The sequence below is a fragment of the Lygodium microphyllum genome, chromosome 18 (assembly GCF_053477565.2).
Source record: "Lygodium microphyllum isolate KBCC chromosome 18, Lygodium_microphyllum_v1.1.10, whole genome shotgun sequence".
NCBI classification, from domain to species: domain Eukaryota; kingdom Viridiplantae; phylum Streptophyta; class Polypodiopsida; order Schizaeales; family Lygodiaceae; genus Lygodium; species Lygodium microphyllum.
The window spans coordinates 112,141,906-112,161,795 of NC_141152.1; the positions used below are offsets into that span (position 1 = coordinate 112,141,906).

Below are 19,890 nucleotides of genomic sequence, written 5' to 3' on the forward strand. Positions count from 1 at the left end.
GATGCAGACCATGTGTTGGGGATAAAGGCATCTCCGCCTAGCTGCCCGTATATTATTACATTGACAGTCACTGCCATTGTACACTGCAGGTGGCGGGTCCCCGTCACCGTCACTTTATTCTTTATTCTTTTAGTGACAGTTTGAATAAAGGAAGGCTTGGTCACACATTGTGACTGTTGGAGTTCCTATTTCTTGTCTCTCTCTTCCTTGCTCTGGCTCTCCTGCCATAGCTCTCGAGTGCAAGCTTCAATCCTTCTCACCTTTCAACTGGTATCAGAGCACGGCTTCCCGACTCTTGAGCTTGGCTCGTTGTATTCTCAGCTTTCCATTGACTCCCCACTCGCATTGGGTCTCCTTCTCGGCAGCCATAGATCATTCTCTTGAGCTCCCGTCACTCCTCGGCTTCCCGAGTTTCTTCCCGACCTATTGAGGCACCATCAGGGCATTGACATTGAGGTATTGCTTCATTATTTCAGAGTTTTACTTCAGTCCATAGGCCTAGGTAAACAGGGTTTTCACAGGTTGTGGGCAGCCATAGCTCACACCTCTTGGAGCTTCCTTCACCTGGATCTTGCTTCCAGCCTATCAAGGCTTGCTGAGGCTTGGTGTAGGCCTTCTTTGGCCCCCATTTATGCCCCCTTTGGACCCCATTGTTGACATGTGGGACATCAGACCCCTCCAGGCAGCTCACATTTTTTTTGTGCATGTTTCAAAATTTGGCCCAAAAATCACTCTTTTTGTTATATCTCGGGCATTTGGAACCCGATTCAGGCAAGGTAAGAGTCTAAGTTGGGGTTTTGACACGCTCCGGACGCAATGGTGATATTAGATTTGCCAAATTCTAATGACAGAATATTCTGCAACAGATTTCAAGTGTGAGACAGCATGTATTTGTATGCCTATGGCTTATGTGATACTTCTACTGATGTCGATTGATACCGGATCACTTGTGGATGTTATGCCTCTTATGCGAGACGCATTTGGAGCTGATTTAGCTCAGCCATTGACTGTTTTGAACAATCCCAGATCTGTCCAAAACAGGGCAGCCGCTTGTTACTTCAATTTTATGCTTACAAGTCTTGGCATTTGATGTCGGATTATACCCGGTTGGTGCCTATATATACGGGAATGTATGCCTATGGATTTGAGCTTGGATTGAGCACTGATTTGCTCAATTTACAGAGGTTATATGCTGCTGGAAACTTCAGGACTGAAGCTATTTATGCTATAGTTGGGTTATGTCTATTGGTCTCACGGGGTGCTTCCGGCTACTCGGTATGATGTCATGATGTATTTGGACTATGCCACATGTCTTGTTTATGCTTCGGAATGCTTTTGAGCTGAGATTAGAGCGCGATTTGGATTTGACTGTCACTTCTTTGCAGTTGGCATTTCATCTATGACATGGTTTATGCCTAGGCTACCCAGTACGGGTTATGATGTCTTGGTGAATGCTTTATGCTTTGGTTATGGATGGTAGTTGTTTGAGCTCGTCTCGACATTGATTTGAGTATTCCCTTGAGCAGTTGGACATTGACTTGGATTTTTCCGTTACGACTTGGCTTTTTCCATTACGACTTTGGATGCTATTGAGACATTGTCTTGGTTACCTGTCTTTGATACTTTGACTTGGTTTGATTGAGTTGTTGAGCTTGTTTATCCGTCTTTTGTGCCAGTGGGAGCATCTTGTATGCTTGACCGAAATTGAGTAGGAGGTTTATGCTATTTTGAGCATTTTGCAGATACTTGAGACTTTGGGATCTCTTACACTTAAATGTTGCATGGTTCATGCACTAATATCTTGGAGTTGCTTTTGACCTGAGCTTGGGCTTTGCACTCTTGTGAGCATACACCTACTGGTGTCATGTCTTGCCAGTGTTATGTATACTTTGCCCTATTGTCCAGGGGGTATACCTACTTACTAACGGATCCTTTGGTGACATGTTTAGGTGTTTGCTCAGGGTCTTGATGACTGTTTGGTGCTGATTTATGTCCGTTTATGGCTGGTCATGTATTGACTGTCATTTCTTGACTTTATGCAGTGATTTGGTCAGTAATTGCCTCTCATAGTACCCTGCTGTCATTTACTACAGCAAGTGTATAACTCTGGACTGACATGGATTTTTCATGCTGAAATATTCTGAAATGATGTACTTTCACTAGTACTTGGTGGGCAGCAGCTTTGGTTACACTTTTCTCGCCATTTTCTCTCGATTTTGGTGATTTTTTGGTCATTTTCTGCAGTAAACAGCAAGCAGTTTTTAAACTATTTGCAGTCTTCTAGCCTGCATTATGGCGAGTTCGTCCACTGATCGTGCTATTTTCAACATCACTAAGCTTGATGGTACGAATTACTCTTATTGGAAGAGCCAGATTTGGCAGGTGTTGGTGTAGAAATCGCAGATCAAACCTTTAAGGTTGAGCGGGCATCCGCCTGCAACTATGCCAGATGAGGAATGGCTTGATCTTGATGAGTTATGCAAGTCTACTATTGTATTATCTCTCACAGAACAGGTTTATTACAATGTATTTGAGGAAGAACAGAGTGCATGGCAGTTGTGGGATAAAATCAAGAATCTCTATGACAAGAAAAGTCCAGCGAGTCAGATGTATTAGCTGAAGTAGCTTATGGATTTGCACGTGAAGAAGAATGTGACTATGTCTGCTCACTTGAGCCAGTTCCATGCTATACTCAAGAACTTGACTTTGCAGGACATCGCTTTTGCAGAGGATGTCACTCCTCTTTTCTTGCTTGGTACTCTTAATGAGTCATGGGATGTATTTCGCACTGCATTATGTGCCTCTATTGCTGCCTTGAAATTATTTGATATTGAGAGTGCTCTTTTGCAGGAAGAGGTTTACCGTAAGAATTTGGATGCCTTTCATGTGTCGCATGCTATGACAGTTAGAGGCAGGAATGATGGATATGGAAAGCATGGCAGTGGTAGTGGCCGTGGACGGGATTCTCAGAAATCTCGGTCCAAGTCTCGTGGGAAGTCACGTAGCAAATCCTGTGGCAAGAATGCAGATGTTACTTGTCACCATTGTAGGAAAAAGGGCCATATTAGGCCACAATGCCATGAACTATGCAATGAAATGCGCAAAGATAAGGGGAAAGACAAAGTGCAGGATAAGTCTTCTAATTGCAGCATAGTGCCTGCAAAGTCCAGTGTTAAAATTGAAGAAATCAATGTTATGCAGCTTAAGGATGTTGATGATGATTATATTCTTACAGCTTCTTCTAGTACTTCGCAGATGACAGAGATACACTCTATATATGCACAATGTTGGCTCTTGGACTTAGGTTGCGCAATGAAAGGCACAAAGATAAGGGGAAAGACAAACTGCAGGATAAGTCTTCTGATCGCAACATTGTGTCTGCAAAGTCTAGTATTAAAATTGAAGAAATCAATGTTATGCAGTTTGAGGATGTTGATGATGATTATATCCTTGCAACTTCTTCTAGTGCTTCGCAGATGACAAAGATACACTCTATGTATGCACAGTGTTGGCTCTTGGACTCAGGTACGTCCTTTTATGTGATACCTTGCCGAGAGTGGTTTCATTCATACCGTACTATTTCGGGTTCTGTGCGCTTGGGTGATGACAACTCTCTTGATATTGTGGGCATTGGTGATGTTAGGCTGTAATTTTCTTTTGGCAGCAATTTTGTTATGTAGGATGTACGCCATGTACGTGCTTTGACACGCAGTCTCATGTCAGCTGGACAGCTTGATGACGTAGGTTATCATGTATCTTTTGGAGACTCTGTATGGAAGATCACTCGTGGCAGACTTGTGATTGCGAGAGGTGCCAAGGTTGACAGCCTCTATCCCTTGATTGTATCCGCTTCTTCCCTTGATCATGTTTTGTTTGTGGGTTCTATCTCACATGTATCTCTTTGGCATATCCGTTTGGGCCATATGTCTTGAAGGGAATGTAAATGATTTTTGGTTTGCAGTATTTACCGCCCCTTGATTATGCATGTTTTGATTCATGTGAGCATTGTCTTTATGGAAAGCAGACTAGGTCTACACATAAGAAGTTTGGTAGGCCACGCATGAGTGAGCCCTTGGCATTGGTACATTCGGATGTCTGTGGGCCCATGTCTTGTCAGTCTATGGGTGGTGCAAAGTATTTTGTTACGTTCATAGATGATTTTTTACGAAAAGTTTGGGCTTATCCCATTAAGCTGAAATCCGATGTCTTAGCTGTGTTTCAGAGATGGCTTGCATTGGTTGAGAACTAATCTGGGTATAGGCTAAAATGCCTAAGGACAGATAATGGGGGTGAGTATGTCTCACGTGCTTTTGAGCAGTTATGTGATGAGAGGGGTATTAAGCGTTAGTTGACCGCCCCCTACACCCCCCTCCCCCTCCCCCTCCCCCCTAAGAATGGTTTGGCTGAGCGGATGAATAGAACCATCTAGGAGCGTGTACGTAGTATGCTTAGCCATGCAGGCCTACCACAGAGCTTTTGGGTTGAGGCAGTTAGTATAGCTGTGCATGTCATAAACAGATCACCTTCTAGTGGTTTGGATTTCCAGGTTGCAGGAGGTATGGATTGGAAAACCTCCCTTATGCGCATCTCCGTGTCTTCGGATGTGAGGCATTTTGCCATGTGCCCAGGGACAAGAGAAGTAAGCTGAATCCTAAGAGTGTCAAACGCATTTTCCTTGGTTATGGGGATACAGGTGAGATGGGTTACCGTCTTTGGGATCCGCAGGCGCGGAAAGTCATCCTCAGTCATGATGTAGTCTTCCATGAAGATAAGATGCATCGGCAGCCTGAGAGAGTTGTTGAGATCCGCAGGGTCATATTTCAGGAGGAGCCGAGAGCTCCCGCACAGCCAGTTGGACAGCCTACAACTGCAGCAGATGCTCATGGTCAGGGTGTTGGACAGACAGTTGGATAGGCAATAGAGCCTGCCGTGAGACGGTCTACTAGAGATAGACGTCCACCTGATAGATTTCAGCCCTCAATGCATTATGTCTTGGTTACAGATGCAGGAGAGCCTTTCACTTATGATGAGGCTATGCGCAGGGGTGATAGTCACTCCTGGGAGAGGGCTATGCAGGGTCATATTTCAGGAGGAGCCGAGAGCTCCTGCGCAGCCAGTTGGACAGCCTATAGTTGCAGCAGATGCTCATGCTCAGGGTGTTTGACAGGCAGTTGGACAAGCAACAGAGCCTGCCGTGAGACGGTCTACTAGAGATAGACGTCCACCTGATAGATTTCAGCCCTCGATGCATTATATCTTGGTTACAGATGCAGGAGAGCCTTTCACTTATGATGAGACTGTGCGGAGGGGTGACAATCACTCCTGGGAGAGGGCTATGCAGGAGAGCCTTTCCTTGCCTACGGGCAATAAGGCTTTGCCATGCAAGTGGGTGTACAAGCTGAAAAGTACCCCTGGACAACCCAAGCCGGCATACAAGGCTAGATTAGTAGCAAAGGGTTTTAAGCAAGAGCATGGTGTGGACTTTGGTGAGGTCTTTTCGCCTGTGGTTAAGATGACCACCCTGCGCTTAGTCTTGGCTTTGGTTGCTCAGCTTGACTTGGATTTATACCAGATGGATGTCAAGACGGCTTTCTTACATGGGGACTTGCATGATGAGATTTATATGGAGTAGCCTAAGGGCTTTGCAAAACCTGGCAGGGAGCATCTAGTGTGCAAATTGAAGAAAAGTCTTTATGGCTTGAAGTAGGCACCTAGGGAGTGGTATCATAAGTTTGATGCCTTTATGCAGTCACAGGGCTATAGTAGGAGTGCTATGGATCCGTGTCTTTACGCGAAGACAGCCCGTGATGGTTCTTTATTGATTTTGGTACTCTATGTGGATGATATGCTAATAACAGGAAAAGCTCATGATGAGCTAGATGCTCTTAAGGCTCAGCTCAAGAAGAGCTTTGAGATGAAAGATCTGGGACATACCTCTCACATACTTGGTATACGCATTTGACGCGACAGGCATCAGGGACTCCTCTACTTGTCACAGAGGGAGTACATTCATAAAGTCCTTGAGCGCTTCCGCATGAAGGACATAAAGCCTATTGGCTGTCCATTGCCTTCTTATGTTAAGGTATCACAGGTTGATTGCCCGTAGATAGATGAGCAGAGGGCCGAGATGGCCAAGATTCGCTATGCATCTGCAGTGGGCAGTCTTATGTATACCATGATCGCCACTCGTCCAGATATTGCCTTTGGAGTTGGTGTTGTGGCACGCTATATGGCTACACTTGGCAAGAAGCATTGGGATGCTGTGAAGGGTATCATGAGGTACTTGAAGGGCACTGCAGATATGTGCATATGCTATGGCAGCCAGACTACTGGAGTCGTGGGGTACACTGAGTCTGATTATGCAGGACATGCAGATAGTAGAAAGTCCACTTTCGGTTATGTATTCACCTATACTGAAGGTGCTGTTTCTAGGATGTCCAGGGTGCAGAAATGCACGGTCCTTTCTACTACAGAGGCCGAGTATGTTGCAACCACTGAGGATTGCAAGGAGGCCATTTGGTTGGGTCGTTTGGTTGCTGACCTTGGTATTGATGCTATCCCTACATTGCATTCGGATTCTATGAGTGCTATTTAGTTAGAATCCAGTCTTCCATGCGAAGACGAAACACATTGAGGTGAGGTATCACTTCATACGTGGGGTCCTTGAAGACCAATCTGTTGATCTTGTTAAGATCTCGATTGACCAGAATCCTGCAGATCTGCTCACGAAAAGCCTCTCTATAGAGCGCTTTGCCTTCCTCAGGAGGTTGATGGGCGTGGGATGAGATGACGTCTTTCCTCATCTCGTTGTATATGTGTACATGTTGTATTGTCTTTTTTTTTCTTTTTCTTTTCACTCCTCACTAGGCAAATTCACATTTAAGTGGGAGGTTTTTGGGGGTAAAGGGACCTCTGCCTAGCCGCCCGTGTATTACTACACTGACAGTCACCACCACTGCACACTGCAGGTGGCGGGCGCCCGTCACCGTCACTTTATTCTTTATTCTTTTAGTGACAGTTTGAATAAAGGAAGGCCCGGTCACACATTGTGACTGTTGGAGTTTCCATTTCTTGTCTCTCTCTTCCTTGCTCTTGCTCTCTCTCCATAGCTCTCGAGTGCAAGCTTCGATCCTTCTCATCTTTCACCACGAGTGTTAGCAAGTCATTTTCTATGTGAGAGCATATCAAGAAGCTGAGGCAGCTTCAGATGCAGGTTCAAAATGCAGGGAAGGTGAACACTTTTGAAGACATGGCAATAACTCTTCTTTCACAGTTATCGCCCCGCTGCAGTGATTTTTATTGCACCTTGATTGCTTCAGGGTAGTCTGAGACTCTTTGGTGAAAAGAGTTGGTTCTTCCTATGGTCTTGGACCAAGAGGAGCAATTGAAAGGAACCAATGCTTTGAAATGTGAGACCTTGGTTGGTTAGTCCTCTCAGAAAAAGGGAAAGGATCAAAATGAATTGAAGGAGGAGATCTATGTTGAGCAGCCTCTTGGCTTCGGTTCTTCTAATGGTAAGGTGCGTAGGTTGCGGAAAGCTCTTTATAGCCCTACGCAGGCTCTGCATGCTTGGAATGAGAAGATTGACTCATTCCTCCAAGAGAAATAAGGGTATTAGTGTGCCAAAGCCGACCCCCAGTTGTATGTACACACCTCAGGTGGAGGTCGTGTTATTTGTCGTTTATGTGGATGACTTGATTGTGATAGGAGACCATACTTAGACGGTTGAGCAGACGAAGGTAGCACTTCACTGGAAGTTTGAAATGACAGATACGAGACTTCTTCACTTCTTTCTCAGTCATGTGATCTATTAGACTCCGAGGGGGATCTTTATTTCCAAGCAACGATATGTACAGGAACTCTTGGCTATGTGTGAGATGGAGGGGTGCAAATCTCTTACGATTTCTATGGACTCGAATTGGAAGGTTATAGCTCATTTTGATTCTCCCTTGGTAGATACTACCCGTTATAGGCAATTGGTTGGTTCCTTGATCTGGCTTCTTAATACCGGTGTTGACTTATGTTATGCTATAGGTGTACTGGCCGGGTTTACGAGTGAATCTAAGATGGTGCACCGATAGGTTGCTTAAAGGATTTTGTGGGCCTACGGGGGACTCCTGATCTTGGGATCTATTATCCTGCTGATACTGGTGCTACGGAGTTGGTCTTTACAGGTTGCAATGATTCCAATTGGGTTGGTGATGTGGAATCATCGAAGATCCACCACAGGTTATTTTTTTACCTTGGGTGCTGAATCCTGATGCTGTTTCTTGGAGTAGTAAGAAGCAACCTATGGTTGCCTTCTCTTCGAGTGACGCGGAGTATCGGGTGGTGGCTTTTACTACATGTGAGACAGTGTGGTTCTACACAGTGCGACAATGAGAGTTGCATTGCCTTGGCTAGGAATCTTGTGTTTCATGCTCGGACGAAGCATATCGAGATCCAGTACCATTTCATTCGGAAGAAGATTCTGGATGAGACCATTTCCTTGGTATATTGCAAGACAGAGGACAATCTTGTTGACTTGTTTACTAAGGCGCTTTCCCAAGCTTTACTTCAACACCACTCTAGATCCCTTAGCCATCTGCCATGTCCAGGATCTGAGAGGGGATGTTAGAGCTGGACATTCCCTGGACAGGCAAGAGTAGCAAGAGCAGTTGGTGCAGCAGGCGTCAGGTGCTGGAGGAGTGCCATGTGGCAGCTGGTCAATCGGACAGTCAGGCTGTGCAACCGGATAGCTGCTGTCCGGTTGGCTGCATTAATTGCAGCCGACCTGCATTATATATGGCATTTTCTCGAGCCTATTTATAGGCTCTGATTTCATTAGTCTTAGTTAGTTGTTTTCACAGATTTCAAGCTGTAGACTGTGGAGACTTCCCTCGGGGTTGATGGAGATTGAGATCTTTGAGGTGGAGACATATGCAGATATTCTCTTTGCACGCGCGCATAATTTTGCATCCGTATACAGCATTCTTCACTGCAGATTTTCTGTGTTTCACTTCTCTCACTCTCTCTCTCCACTCTTTGTCTTGGTCATTTGCTTTTGCATTGCTTCACTTTGACACGAATATGTGGGATAACCTGTCTTTTACACAAAAGTGCAGTCAAAGTATGGGCTTGGGCATCACGCTCGCCCCATCTGAATTGATTTGTTGTTGGTGTAGTAGGAGTTGGAGCTGAAGATCCACTAGTGATTGTGGATGAGCTTGAAGAACCTAATTGTGGATGAGCTCAAAGAACCTGTGACATTTTGTGTAGGTGGAAATGCAAGCCTAACTTTTGAACCACATATGTAACCCCAAAGCTGGTAGGCAACAAATACATACTTCATCATGTATTTCCACATTGGATAATTAGTGGCATCTAATTTGTCAGAGTCCCCAAACATGTTGAGCAAATCATTTTACTCGGCCATTGCTTGCTGGAACTTTTGGTTTTTCTATAACCAGCTGATGTCCAATGTATAAATGCAGTCGCAACACACAAATAAAGCAAAGAAAATACCAAAAACTCACAATTTCTTGAAAAATTTATGGCGGCAATGAAAAAATTGTAGTTGAGAGGGCTCCAATGTGCGCAAATGTTGATGTAGGAGGTGTAATTGGGCTCAATGTCAATGAATTTGGGAAAATTTTGCAAAAGCCCCAAATTTAGTTTGTTAGATTTGGTGAAATTGAGGCTCGAATGTGAAAAGCCCTAAATTTTGGCACAAGACCGAAACAATTTATGGGCACTAAGTGCAAAACCCCCAAAAATTTTGTGAGATTTGGGGTTTTTAGTTAAAAGCCCCAAAATTTGGAATGAAATTTGGGGGAAATGTGTGGTAGATTGCAAAATGCCCAAATTTTTGTGCTTCACAAGGGGACTGCTCATGAACAGGAGCAATTTGAAGGGTCTAAATGCAGAATAAGGTTGGAGTATCAAATACTTTAATGAAAATTTGTGTTGTCCATCAGGCGGCAAGTTCACGGACTACAAGCGTGATGTGGTGAACTATTGGCAGTTGTGACAATCAATTGCTTCCTTTTGTTTTACTTGAGTCCTTTGGAGAGCTATCTTTACTTTAGCATAAGCTTCATCCAAACTCTCAATATACTTGTCAGTCTCAAAGATCTTATCTTTTTGGCAAGCCTTGCAACAAACCCGGTGCCTTTTGCTAGTTAAACTTGACCTTTTGACATACAATGCACGTGCACACAAAGTGATCTACATCACGTCTTAAAGCTGGCTGATAAAACAAAGTCTTAACTACTTTCACTAAGCATCAATGCCATGATGCCCAACATACAAAGGTGCATGACTTTCAACCATAACCTTGGGCCTCTATTGCTTTGTAACACATAATCAACCATGCATCACAAGAATTCCGCTCTAAGAATATAGTGCTCATGGTGCTGGCCATTTGATAACAAATCATAGACTCTAGCAAAGTCCTCATCGTTTGGATACTGTGTCCTCATCTCATCTAACTCATGATGATATGCTATAGATACTATTGCAACCTGTGGTTTCCTAGACAATGCATCAGTCACAACATTCTTTTTACCCTCCAGATGTACTATCTGAAAGTGAAACATGGATAAAAAGTTGGGCCATTGGATATGCTTCTTAGATAGCTTAGTTTGAGTGAGAAAAATGTTGCAAAGTTTGACAATCTGTTTGTACAACAGAATCATGATATAAAGAATTCACTCTTTTTTGCATTAATAACCAGCTTGTGTTTTGTAAGTTCCTTAAACAAAATAGTCAAATGCATCCAATGTTTTGCCTCATTCTTTGAAAAGACTATGATGTCATCAAAGAATGTGCCAATGAGAGACCTATAAGGTTGAAAAATTAGATCCGTCATGTGATTAAATGTCACAGGTGCATTTGTAAGCCCAAATGGCATGACCAAGAATTACACAATGCAAAAGTGGTCCTAAAAGTTGACTTGTGCACATCTTCTAGCCTTATACGTATCTGATGATATCCACTTTTAAGATCTATTGTGCTAAAGATTGCACTTCCCTCTAACCGATCAAGGGTATCATCAATCCTTGGTATAGGGAATCTATTTTTAATGGTGTTTTTGTTCAAGGTGCGGTAATCAATATGCATTCGCTATGAACCATTCCTTTTTTGCACAAGGAGTACAAGTGAGCAAAAGGGTGATGAACTAGGTTGAATCAACTCTTTTTTCTAACAGCCCATTAGCTTGATTGATTATTTCATATTGTTGGGCAGCACTCACTCTATAGGGTCTCCTATTTGAAGGCATACTTATTGGAAATACCTCGAAACACCACATTTTTACTATTTCACTGTTTCCATTTTTGTTTTTGCCTTTCTTATTCCTTTAGTTACTGGAAACTCCTAAAACCCCGAATTTTTGCCATTTCTATTTTCCGTTTCCCTATTTCCCATAACAATGTTTGGAGACATAGTACTAGATGATTTTGCATTACTAAAGAAATTGCTGAAACATATACAAGAGGAATAGACTCTTCCTTCAACTTTACATCAAGAACATGTTGTCTTTCTTAATGATTAAGAGCGTTTTTCGTATTATATACATCAATCATTGCATACAGTCTATGACACCATGGAATACCCAATAAGACATAGCAACCCTCCACTGGTATAATGTGAAAATCCTCAGTATCCACATATGATTGCAAATGAATTCGGAGTTTTCCAATGATAGGGGTGATTGGCTCTGCATGTCCCAGGACAAGACAAACTTGCCTCACCCATGGGACCTATCTCATCATCTCTAATACCCAGCTTGGCTGCCAATTTTAGGGAAATGAAGTTGGCACGAGCTCCAACGTCAAAGAAAACTAAAGCATGCTGATCCCTCACTTTGCCCCTTGCATAGCATAGCTCTGAAGCATCCTTGTTTGGTTGCTCACCAACAAGATCGGATACCAATCCAGCAGAAGTTTTATGCTTCTTGCTTTTTTGATCCTCATTGTCATCTACATGGTTTTGAGACTTACGTTTTGGGCATTCACGTGCTATATGCCCCTCTTGTTCACAAACATAGCATTTGTTTGCATCATACAATACCTTTCTTTCAGCAGCTTTCTTGGGACTCGCTAATGACCTTTTGCCTTGTCTACCTTCATGAAAATAACTTTGACAGATTTTCAGCATGTTGACCCTTTTTTGAGGATTTAAACTTGCTTCCCAAAAATTTAGTTTTCTTGGCCTTATTTTCAGCATTGTCCTTTGAAGTATCTTTGCTGCCCTTAAATCCAGTGACATGTCCTTTCATCAATGTGTAACTTGTATTTGTATTTTAAGTCAATTGTGCCATACTGGTCACTTTTGTCTTGGTGCAATAGTCACGGGTTTCTTTTGGTAGACCACAACAATAGGTCTCTATTTCCTCAGCCATTGTGACCTTACGAAAAGAGCTAATTGACAACAAAGTTGCCCAAAATTTGTTTGTGTACTCTTCCAAATCAACACAATGAATTGCATCCAATTTGTGCCAAGTTGTTGTTACTTCAAAAGTGTTTGTGAGCCATTAAGAAGAGAAAACCTATTTGAATTGAATCCAAGTTGTTGGTGCCTTGCCTTGCATCAAAGGGGTTGTCCACCGTTGAAGTGCATTTTCTTTTAAAAAAGTGGTTGCCTTGTGCACTTTTAAAGGCTTGGAAAAATTGCCCCTGAGAGTAGGCTGCATCAAATTGTTGAATGAACTGCATGCTCACCAATCACATTTGTTGCTTGTTGTCCTAGAGCCCTTTCAGCATTTGGAGACTTAAAACCATGTGTTGAGTGCCTTCAAGAGGGGATTCTCGTTTCTCACTCTTGCTACCATTGTTGCGTGACACCTTTTATTGCTGGCCTCTTGCTGCACATTGTTTCAGTGAGTATAAACCTTGCTGTACTTGAATTACAAGAAACCAAAATATATATTTTTGCTCCTCGAGATGACCACAAGCTCACCTCCTTCAGAAATCTAGTGATGTCCCAACAATGGAACTATGAAACTAGCCTTTGGAAGCCTAAAGGGCAGTAAACCACATTTTAGCAAACACTTGATTTAAGTTTAACAGTAAATTTAGCAAGAAAACTCCACATATAGCTGGAGCTAGGGTCTTCGTGCATCACTCATTGACACTTGTTCGCCCTAAAGCTTGGCACCTCTTTCAGTATTTTTTAAGGTTATTGAAATATCATCGAAAGTGGTTATAAATGGCTGTGTTTTAGCAATTTCTCGTGACATAATTGATCCACGGGTGCACAATGACCTTGACACCTTCACTATTGGACTCCAACCAATGATAGAGTATTCAAGATTGCAAATGAACACTTCAGCGTGCCAAACCCTAAAAACGATAGTAAACATTTGAACCCAATTTGCGGAGCATTTGCTGAGATAATTCTCTTGCATAGTCCCCATGTAGTTCTGCATTGTTCTTTTCACAAAGAGGGGTTTCTTGTGATGAAATTGTGAGATTGTCGTTTTCTTTGTGACAAAATTGTCTAGAAAGTGCATTGGGCGTGAGATGATGAAGAAGAAGAAAGGATCTCAGTCTATAGTGTTATCAGAACCTGTTTTTTCGATATTTAGCTCAAAAATAACAGAATACCTTGTTGTATATGGAGTTACGAGGCTGTCCATTTGAATCCCCATACCAAAAGGAGAAAAATTGGTTGCCTTCTACACTCCATCTAATGTTGTATGCTCATTCCTTGGTTGAAATCTACAATTTTTTGTAGCAAGAAAGATATTAGTAGTCATCTCTAAACTTGGTTTGCTCCAATGAGAGAGAAGAAACCCCAAATAGCCCAGATAAGCTTTTCAAATGAGTAACTAGTTACCCTTTAATCATATCACATATCATGTTTTTGATTAAGTGTTAATTAATGACTTACTCATTAATCATAAGTGAGCTACTCACTAAGCGAAACTTTAGCTTAGGGTTTGCTTAATAACTTAAGTACCCTAAGTGAATTGCTTACTAGATGAAACTTTCAATGTAACTCAATTCTAAGGTGCAAACTTTCAATTTAGTGAAAGTTTTACGTTGCACATTGTTTTTTTACCCTTGTCGATATACCACATGGCCCGCACACTTGTCTACTCTATGCTCATGTGTTAAATGCTTCATTGCTGATGCAATGGTCACCATGCCAAGAGCTAGGGATATCAAAATTAAAGTTGATTTTAATTAAAAACCTTCATAAAGTTTAATTAAGTCATTAAGTTTATTTCTCCTTTTGGTGACAGATGAGGTGGGTTTGCTCTATGGTAGTTGAGTGAGAGAGGGTTATCTAGACACCTAGTAGAGTGAGGTAGCATATGTGTCATGTCTCTCGAGAGATTATAGGGATATGGGCTATGGGCTTGTCCACAATACTTTCTTGTCCTACCACAAAGATAGCTAATAAAACTCATGTAGGCTGCTCGTGCCTCCTCATACTGGAGGTCAACACGAGTTTCTTTGCATTCCTTATTGTACTAGTTATTTGTGGGATATTCTTGCTTAGAGGGGTATTAAAAGGATGAGTATGAGGTGAGGAAAATATGTGGTAGTCAAGAAACGTACTATGGAGGCAAGTTGTGTCATAAACTCCTTGAAAGGTATGTACGGGTCTATGTCTTGCAAGGCCCAATACATGTGGTTGGAGTAGGCACTTCCCTTCTCTCTGGTAAAATGATACCTAGGGAATTGATGCGACCATCTCCATGGTTGGTTTGAATTGTAATGACAATTGAAGTTGAAATGAAGGAAGCCATGATCTTTAGCTACTACAATGGGGTATGGGGAGATGCTAAAAGACTATATATCGGGGATGAGAGGTAAGGATCCTAATAACTAGTCCTCTATGCTTGCTTCAAGCCTTTGTGTAGGTCTTATAGATGACTCTTCTCTTAGCTTTGTAGATGCATGCTTATGTGGAAAGCATGTGAGAGCATTTGATTGTAACCATCTAGCCAAGCCATTAAGAATTGCCAGTCCATGTGCACCTCCTAGGGCCAAGAGATGGTCTCTATAGTTTTGCACTCTGTGGTGTCTTGTGATATCCATTGAGTTCCATCTCCTTTAATGCTAGCTCTCTATATATAGGATTCTCGCACCTGAAGAACGATACCTCTCCTTGTGATGTGCCTGCATTACAATCCCCAACTAATAGAATATGCTCTATACTTGTGTCACTAGAATGTGAAATGAACATAATGATTTATTTTAACTTCACAAAGATTTTTAATTAAAATGAACTGGAATTTTGGTACCCCTAGCTCTTGGCACGGTGACCATTGCACTAGCAATGAAGGATTTGATGGAGGGCATGTAGTGGACGAGTGCATATGCTATATGGTACAAGAGCAATGCAAACGTAACAAATTGATTCCATGGAAGATGAGGGTTTGTCAACATCCAGGTTTCTTGATTGGATGGAGAAGCACATTGAGAGGGATAAGTTCAATTGGATGGCAAGATTGGGTTTGAAGATTGTTTAGGATGTTGTTATTCCGGGTTAGATTCTTTTTGCCATATTTGTTGGTACTTCCAAGTGCCTCTAGATTACAGGCTGGTTTGGTTGACCTTGGAGAACCAGCTTTGGTGGCATTCTCCTTTGTTTGCTTTTCAACCTTTATCCTTGTGGTTGGATTGGGGTGTTGTGAAACCAAAGGATTTTGTGAAATGGTTAGCCAATCAGATTTTCCATAATATGGTTTAGGGTAAGAGATGTGTCATTGAGAAAGCAAATAAAGTTTGGTGTGTCATTTTGGGTCAAAGTCTCGGTTTTATTCTCTCTCTTGCATTTGTTAGTACTTTTGGGTGCCTTAAGGTTACGGGCTGATTTGGTTGAACTTGGAGGACAAGCTTTGGCAACATTCCCCTTTGCTTGCCTTTTAGTCTTTATCCCCATAGTCGGATTGGGCTTTTGTGAAACTAGAGGATTTTCTAAAAGGGTCAGCTGATCAGGTTTTGTCTATTCGTGATAGTAGAGCGAAGTGGTGTGATTGACTACTTCAACTATGGAAGTCCAAGCTTCCCTATTAGGGGAAAGTTTTCATGTGGAGGCTTCTTATTGGGGTCCTCCTTAAGGGGGATGTTTTTGTTCTACTTGTGATGAAACTCCTGCTCGTCTTTAATTGTCTTGCCCCAGTTGTGAGACAGATTTTGAACTTCATTTCCTGATTGTGGACCTTCATGACATGTTGGTGGGATGGCCACCTGTTCTTGGGTTTTGGGCAGGATGCTGTCCATGACCACGTTACATCCCCATCATCCTTAACACTTTCATTTTATGTGACGGATCGGTGTTCGGTACATCTGGTGTACTTGCAATGGTTTCATTTTCGACTCGGCCTCGGGTTTTGTAGTCATGTAGGTCATGTGTGAGGACTGCTATGGTGGTACTTTACTTCCATGGTTTGGGCTGGTTTGGTACTCAATGAGGTGGCTGCTCAATGGCTCAATATCGTTCACACCACTCTTCTTGTGCACACTTCACGATCCTCTTCTCTTGTCCATGTAGCATTGTGTCTTGTTGGCTTTTGACTTCACCAGTATTTGCTACCTGCCTATGATTCTGCTTTCATGAGAGAGAGAGAGAGAGAGAGAGAGAGAGAGAGAGAGAGAGAGAGTGTGTGTGTGTGTGTGTGTGTGCATGCGTGCATGTGTTCATGCGTGCATGCACGCACGCACTTTGGATTCACTCTTGTACACTGAAAGATATCTATGTTTTAAGCAATTCCAGCAACAACTCTAGATGCTTTAACCATTGCTTCGGTTTTCTATGTAACTTGTTCCAACCATACACCTGCATTAAGCAAATACATGATACATGCTAGTTTCCCAAATATTGACAAATGTTTGCTTTGTCCAGCATATCCTATGGAGAATTGTTTTACTTTCCTCATGAGTCTACTTGCCAGTCCCTTTTTATCGGAGACAGAATTTGACAAGAGCTTTGAGATACGATAGTTCATGCTACACGGTGTCTCAATTGACCAAATTAGGGATACAAACTTTTGATTCAGAGTTTGGGTATTATGTATGAATTTTGTCATGTCTGAGCCGAACTGTTTTTATACAGTATGTAGAGTTGATTTATAGATCTGTCACTGTGTTTATATCCAAAGATTTTATTGTTTTTGTGTGACACTCTTTAAGTTCCGTCAAGTTAGTACCATTTTAAGTGAGATAAAGCCTCTGTCAACCATCTTTCTGCAGCAAGGTGTACAGAAAGTGTTGGACGTAAGGTTTCATCCACAGAATAATGCTCAACTTGTTTGCAGTTCAAATGCGGTAAACCCTATCTTGCCTTTTTTTTTTGGGTAAGATATTTATCATAAGTACCAAAACATGTGTTTGACTTGACAAGTTTCAACTAGCAGCTTTGAGTAATTTACATGGCTATCCTTTTATCATTTAATGGAGTAGGCTGTACCTCTTGTAGCCTGAGAACTAAGCTTTAGGCGTATGTCCAAATCTCCTAGATAGCAGAGTGCCTTTGAGATACATCAACTATGAACAAGCTAAATGGTTATCTTGTGACTCTACTCTACCTGTAAGTAGTGCCTTTGTGTGTCATGTGGCTCTCCACATCTGAGCCAAGCTATCGAGGACCTTCCATAATCAAGCCAGATGCCAATTGCCAAACAGTGTTTTCATCTTCCTTACTGTATGGCAAAGAAACAAACCTAGGTTTCTTGTTTGCCAAAAAGGGCCAAATGAATGAAGATTGGCTTTATGCCACATCATGTGCAAGAGTAGGGTCTAGTGAAGGAATATATTGTAGTTGGACAGGTGATGTGTGTATCCGAGAGTTGGCTTTCAGGGAGTACACAAAATGGATAAGCTGATTATGCACACACATTGACAAGACGCCACATTGGGACGCACACCTGAACTGGAGGATAATCCAGTCCAGCAGCATTCGACTTGCTAGATGCACAGTAAAAGTTTGGAAACAGGCTGGTTAGAGGCAAGATATGAGTTCCAGTCAAGGAAATAATTATGCAACACAAGAAACTGTTTTCGTCAAAAAGAGCACATGCCCTTGCATATCCATAATGAGCCAGTGGCCTTCTTAGTGCATAGACATTACGCAGCAAACTTTTGAATGACGCTTTGCTTCAACATGTCATCCATCTCTCCCAATTACTAGCTGATAGAGGAAGCTAGCAAAATTTGTGCCAACACAAAATTTCACCAGACAACAGGCTGTTTACTCAGCCCCTGTATCAGGCTTCTCATTTCTGATTCGTCTTTGTAGTCATATACAAGGTTGGCTTTGTATTTCAAGGTTGGAAAAGGTTTTTCCATAAGCAGCCTATTAATATAATTTTGTCTTCTTTGGAGAACAAAAACAAATTCCAACTTGTAAGCTAAAAACTTTGGCACTTGATCAGAGAATATGAAAATTTGGATAGGTTAGACAAGAAAAACATGATAGTCTAATTCAGGAAGCAAGTTTGGTTACTCAATTTAGGTCCTTGTTTTCTTGCAAGAGTTCTGATTCAGGAAACAGAATGAACAGTTTATTTAGGATAAGTATATTTTCCAAGGAATAGGTTGAAATACTTGTTTGCAGATAACAAACACAAATGTACAACAAAGCACGGACTGATAAAGAACACAATTAGAGTTAGGGTAACTTGGAGACAATGAACAATGAAGAGGATAATGAATGAACAATTATCGAATATATGTACGATGCTCAATGCAGCAAACACACAATGCAAAGTTGAAATACTGACCCACCCTCAAACTCTCGTGTAAATCTATATCCCATAACTATATCCCATTTCACCCTTGTCACCATATCCTATAATCTATATCCCATTTCACCCTTGTCACCATATCCTAGGAAAATGCATTTACAGGACTCTGGCTCAAGTTTGGTGCGTTTTTCTTTACGAATGTGCACAAAAGCCTCACAGCCACACACTTTCAGGTGAGCATATGAAGGTGGTTTGCTTGACCACGCTTCCTGAGGGATCCCTGTTGAGCTAAAATATGCATTACTTGTTGTTTAGCCTCTTACACAGCCCCAAAACACACTAAAAATTCTCTTTTAGAGTAAAACCCTAAAACGGGGAGCGGTTCGAGAGAGTTCAGTGGAAACCCTAAAGCGAGGAGTGGTTTGAGAGAGTTTAGTGGAAATCCTAATTTTTGGGGCGCCCTTCCACATCTATAATAGGCAGGCTGCCCCCATGCAACCATCATCCTTGTTTGTAGGTTACACCAGGCCACACACCCTCTGATGCTGTTGGCGCCCAGTTTTCAGCCCGCAGCCCGCCTCTATCTGTTGTCTAGCCATCATTGACTGCAGCCACATTACCTTCAGCCTGTCCATTGCTATAGGCAACAACTCTCAGCTGTTGGCGACTGCTCTAGACTGTTTTAGACTGTTGTTCAGTCTGCTGTCCATCATCTCTAGGTTCAGCCAGCTTGTGTTTTCAGCATTGCAAGCCCTTACACTCTTAGACATTGTTTTAGCTTGCTGTTTACAGCAGATTGTGCACAATTTTCAGCCTCCGATCGGTGGTACACTGCTGCGTTTACTAGTTTCCAGTCTCTAGACTATTGCGTTTTGATGACCAACCTACTGCCATTCACTCTTGAGCACTCCTACACTCCGACTGGTGGTCAGAGACTTGGGATCCGTCTTTGGTGGACGTCACACTCCGACATTGCTGTGCCCCTGGGCACACTATACACTCATTTACAACATTCATTCACTTCAGAGTTGTGTTCTCTCTCTCCCTTCTTCTGTTTGTGTTTGAGTTTTGAGTTTAGGGTTTGAGTTTTTGAGTTTTGTATTTAGGGTTTGAGTTTTACCCTCTGTGTCTATGTTTGTCTCTTTGTGTTTCTATCATGGTCGTACACTCTGTGTGTCCTCACTGCAAACCCTAGCAGCTTCCTTCACATT

At 42.2% G+C, this 19,890-nt stretch overlaps 1 protein-coding gene across 3 annotated transcripts in view; it reads left to right on the forward strand.

Annotated features, from left to right (window-relative positions):
• Positions 1 to 19,890, forward strand: part of LOC148021265 (ribonucleoside-diphosphate reductase subunit beta) — a 137,419-nt gene that overhangs the window by 70,583 nt on the left and 46,946 nt on the right. For all 3 annotated transcript variants that reach the window (XR_015694698.1, XM_087699124.1, XM_087699125.1), the window contains exon 10: positions 17,187 to 17,261. Coding sequence is in view for 2 of the 3 variants with exons in the window: in XM_087699124.1 (XP_087555250.1) it covers positions 17,187 to 17,261 (75 nt within the window). In the remaining variant the exon portion in view is untranslated. The remainder of the gene's footprint in view (positions 1 to 17,186; positions 17,262 to 19,890) is intronic.